A 4,324-nucleotide genomic window follows, 5' to 3' on the forward strand; every position below is an offset into this window, starting at 1 on the left:
AGGCGTGAGCCACCATGCCTGGCCACCACTGGCTTTTGATATTTTCCCTGCTCAAGTACCAAGCACTGTTTGAAAAGCTGAGACATTAACTTCTCGTGGACAGTTCTAATTTAAAAAGAAAATGAAAAATGTATAGAGTAAGAAATCCAGTTTCCCTTAAAAATTACATTTTATGATTATCTGAGCCTCCTTCCCCGCCCCCCACCAAAAGATGGCATTCCCTTCACTGTACTCCCACGTTCTCTGTTCGTAAAATGGTTTTCATCACCTTATATTGTCATTGTGACCTCTTCCTCTGCAAGACGAGAGCCACATTTGTTTTTTGTTTTTTTTTGTTTTTTTTTTTTTTTTGAGACAGAGTCTCACTCTGTTGCCTGGGCTAGAGTGCCGTGGAGTCAGTCTAGCTCACAGCAACCTCAAACTCCTGAGCTCAAGCGATCCTCCTGCGCCAGCCTCCCAAGTAGCTGGGACTACAGGCATGTGCCACCATGCCCGGCTAATTTTTTTTTATATATATTTTTAGTTGTCCAGCCAATTTCTTTCTATTTTTTTAGTAGAGACGGGGTCTCGCTCTTGCTAAGGCTGGTCTCGAACTCCTGAGCTCAAACAATCCACCCGCCTCGGCCTCCCAGAGTGCTAGGATTACAGGCGTGAGCCACGGTGCCCAGCCCACATTTGTTTTTTAGTCCACACCCACCACAGTCCCTATAACACAGTAGGTGCCTTATATATGTTTACTGGATTTTATTCCTGCCACATCTCCCAACAGACAACTACTGTTCAATTGGATTTGCTCTCAATCCTGCCATAGGTAAAAAGCAATTTTACAAAAATCAGTTACCGGGTTATGGATGATGGTGCGTAGGTTATTTAAGGACAACATCATTCTTTTCCACCTGATCGCTGATTTTATTGACTGGTGTCTCTCTTCCGTGTATGATTTAAGATTTTAAGCAAGTTTCATTTAAAGGTTACCTAGATTGAAACTGAGGAATTTGCCCTGTGTAAAGTCAAAATAGAGAGAAAGAAAAATAAGCATACATCACTTTTCTTCACATCATAGCTATTGTTAAGTTTAAATGATACATTATTTTACTGATATTTACCAAATAACAGGATGTTCTTACAATCAACGATCTGACTCCCATTCTTACCAGTGTACTTATGTTACCAAAAGCTTGGCCACTTGTCCTCAAGGCTGCATCAGAAGAACAAGAACAAATGTTTTGAGGAGAAGGAAAGAGAAATTTTATTTGCCGGCAAAAGAGGAGGATGGAGACTCCTGTCTGAAAAGCCATCGTCCTCCCAGTAAGCAGAGATACAGAGCTTTTAAGGATGGGTTCTCAGCTTCAGGCAATTACTGTTCAGCTAAAATTGATGATTCTGATCCTCCCATCTCCACTGAAGGCAATCCCCTGACCGTAGGACCTCCCTTTACCACGTCTGGGCTGGGCCATCTCCTTTGGCACAAATAACAAAAGACTCATCCTGCCTGCCCCAACCTCTGGCCTGAGGTAGGGATGCAGGTTTTAGTTCTCAAAAAGGAGTGGAGGATGTTTTAAAGAGACAGGCCATTCCCTCTGTTACACTTATACACTCAATAATTTTAGATTATGAGTCCAGGAAATACTGATTTAGAAAATAAATCAGTACAAAATTTCTAACATGTAATTTATTATTACAAATACTAAAATAAAATACTGGCAGATACTAATCGAACAGTCCTGTACAATTATCAGTGGTATTCATTTAACTTTTCTTGTCTGTAAAATGAGAATAACAATAGTATTCACAAGGTAGGTTTGTTCTAAGGATTAAATGAGTTAAAACATCGGAACAGTAAGTGCTACACGTTAGCTATCATTATTATTATTACTATGAACAGAAGAGATTGCTCTTCCTCCTCCAAATTCAATCAAAAGGGAAAAAAGTCCAATTCTTTTAATACTAATAGTTTTCTGTTGTTAAAAAAAAAAGGCACAGAGTGGGAGAGCTGGAAAGCATCAGCCACATTTTTAAAGATAAATGTACCCATCCACACGACATTTAATAGCTCCAGGGAAAATTAATGACTAAGCGGAACCGAAAGAGAATCGAAACTAGAGCTTCCTACATTTTACTTCCAGCAATTCTGTACCGCAATACCCACTGGAAAAATCTGTTACTTTTTATTTATTGACAAAAAAACTGCATTTCTCTTGATTTACCACCTAAATATAACCCCAGTCTGGGTCACTAACTCATACGTTAGTCAAAACCTCAAAACTCTTTGTTCGGCTCCGTGAAATTCAGGAAGCACAAACAAGAGCAAAAAGAATAGATACAGAGTTGCAATCGCCACATTCATAATTTACGCCGTGACCAGAGAGTGACCCAACTAAGCCACAGGCGTCATTAAAACCAATCAGTCCTCGAAGTATCCATAGGGACAGGTCCCGCCGTCAGGAATAGTTCCTATACTTCACAAGAAGCCGGCACTTGTGTTTTACGGACGATCAAAGGAAGGCGGATGACTCGCGTTTTCTAATGTTCAATACCGCAGTCAAATGACTTGGCACCTTAGAGTGCGTGTCTGGAGTCAGGGAGGGCAATGGAGGTCTGCCGCTAAACTGTCATTAGAAATACGGGAAAGAAGACTTCCCCAGCTTCCCCCGCTAGGAGGTGGCGCTCGGCCTTGGGAGGGGAGGGGGCAGGTGAGAGCAGCCCAGGTGCTGTGGTTTGCAGCGAGGGGACACCCCAGTGCCAACAGCCTGACCCAGCCAGGGATGTCCAAGGAAGGCCACGACCCCCGACAATCCCTCATTCCGCGGAGCCAGCAGACGCAGCTCCCTCGCCGCGGATGGGACCTGCGGACGGGATGGACTGGACAGTGTCCCACCCGACTCTGATTTACGGACAGTGACGTCCGAATCCCCTCCTCGGCTATCGCGACCATCAGAGCAGCCACGCCACTGGCGAGGCCGGTGGGTCGCCAGACTTACCCAGACCCCGGTGTCGCAAGAGCTCCACGCAGGAGGCTGTTTGTCCTCCGCGAAGTGCCGTCCGGGTTCCCAGCCCAGGCGTCCGCGGGCGGCTACGGGAAGTGACAGGAGTCAATCCTCGTCCATTTCCCGGTTCGCGCGCCCTGGCGCCGCCGTCGGCCCCGCTTCTGTGTCCGGGGCGTCCTCGCGGCTCTGCGGGGCTTCAGGCAGCGCCCCTGCCGCTGATCGATGCCCAGCCCGGCCTCCTGCACAGTCTCCGGGGACTTGGAGCGCGACCACCTTGCAGAAGGACGAGCAGAGAGGGACGAGGACAGAGCGTGTCCTGGGCGGGTCTGGCTGCCTTTGCCCCGACGGCGGGGGCGGGGGGAAATGGGAAGGAAAGAAGCAGAAGCTTTTTTCTCCCGCAGCAAGTGTGCTTCCGCCCAGCCCACAGTTCCCCACTTCCCCGACCCCGGGTCTAGGAGGGAGGGCGCTCAGGGCTGGACCCCTCAGGACCGTCGTCCACACCGCACAGGCCCCGCCTTGACCCAGCGGCGGCCAGAGGCACCTTAGCGGGCCTTGCGGGGGCGCCCTGGGGCAGGGGCTCCGCGCCAGGCTGTTCCGCAATGTTTGCTTCCTTGTCTGCCTTGATCAGAGTCCAGACAGCCAGGAGAGATAACCCGGCTCGGAGGCGCTCCTTGTGCCAGTGTACACTTTGGACGTGTGTAGGTGAAACGGTGGGGAGGTGGGGTCAGGAGAGCTGGAATGCGCCCACCTCATAGCCCCTCATCCGTTTATAATAACTCGGACCCGCAGCCACTGTGCATTAGTCGCCAATTATTTTGTGTCCTGACTAGGAAATGTTTGAAAAATCTGAGGTGAAGAAATGACTATGAATATTTCAAAATATTTTGCATATGAAGAGTGTGAACTAAAATAAAATTTTAAGGCTCACCCACCACCAGCTGACGAAATGGACCCCCTCGTGGCCAAAGGAATATCCTAAAACTAAATTGCCTGCCAGCAGGAAGGTCAGACATGCCTTATCATGTCCCCCTCCCTTCTTGGGGACATCCTTTGTAACCCATTAACAATCCTAAACTCTGATCTTTTTCTTTTGCTCAAAATTCCTTCCTAAGGAGGCCAGATGAGTCATGCCTACAAATGATAAAAATCTCAGTAAACAGGTTTTTCATGACGTTGTTTACTTCCCAACCTGATTCTGGTATAGCATCATGTGATAGATAAAAGACCCTCAAACATTCCTTTCAGCTGATTCCTGGTCTTTTGGACAAAACCTAACTCTTTCAGCCAATGGTCAACTAATGAATCCCTAAATCCACCTATGATTTGTAAGGCCCCCA

General features: G+C 47.4%; 1 protein-coding gene and 1 pseudogene across 2 annotated transcripts in view; one reads left to right on the forward strand and one right to left on the reverse strand.

Annotated features, from left to right (window-relative positions):
- Window positions 1-3,475, reverse strand: part of LGALS8 (lectin, galactoside-binding, soluble, 8) — a 17,823-nt gene extending 14,348 nt beyond the window's left edge. Inside the window, exons 1-2 of one of the 2 annotated variants that reach the window (XM_012660296.1) lie at window positions 2,982-3,475; window positions 842-1,000 (exon numbers count right to left, since the gene is read on the reverse strand). In XM_012660296.1, the coding sequence (XP_012515750.1) occupies window positions 842-886 (45 nt within the window). In that variant the 5' untranslated portion in view covers window positions 887-1,000; window positions 2,982-3,475. Of the gene's footprint in view, window positions 1-841; window positions 1,001-1,106; window positions 1,222-2,981 lie in introns of those variants that run through there. The other variant, XM_012660298.1, reaches the window with a different exon arrangement.
- Window positions 2,402-3,507, forward strand: LOC105823073 (annotated as a pseudogene).
- Window positions 3,508-4,324: the final 817 nt, after the last annotated feature.

This window comes from Propithecus coquereli, unplaced genomic scaffold (genome assembly GCF_000956105.1).
Source record: "Propithecus coquereli isolate 6110/MARCELLA unplaced genomic scaffold, Pcoq_1.0 Scaffold66, whole genome shotgun sequence".
NCBI classification, from domain to species: Eukaryota; Metazoa; Chordata; class Mammalia; order Primates; family Indriidae; genus Propithecus; species Propithecus coquereli.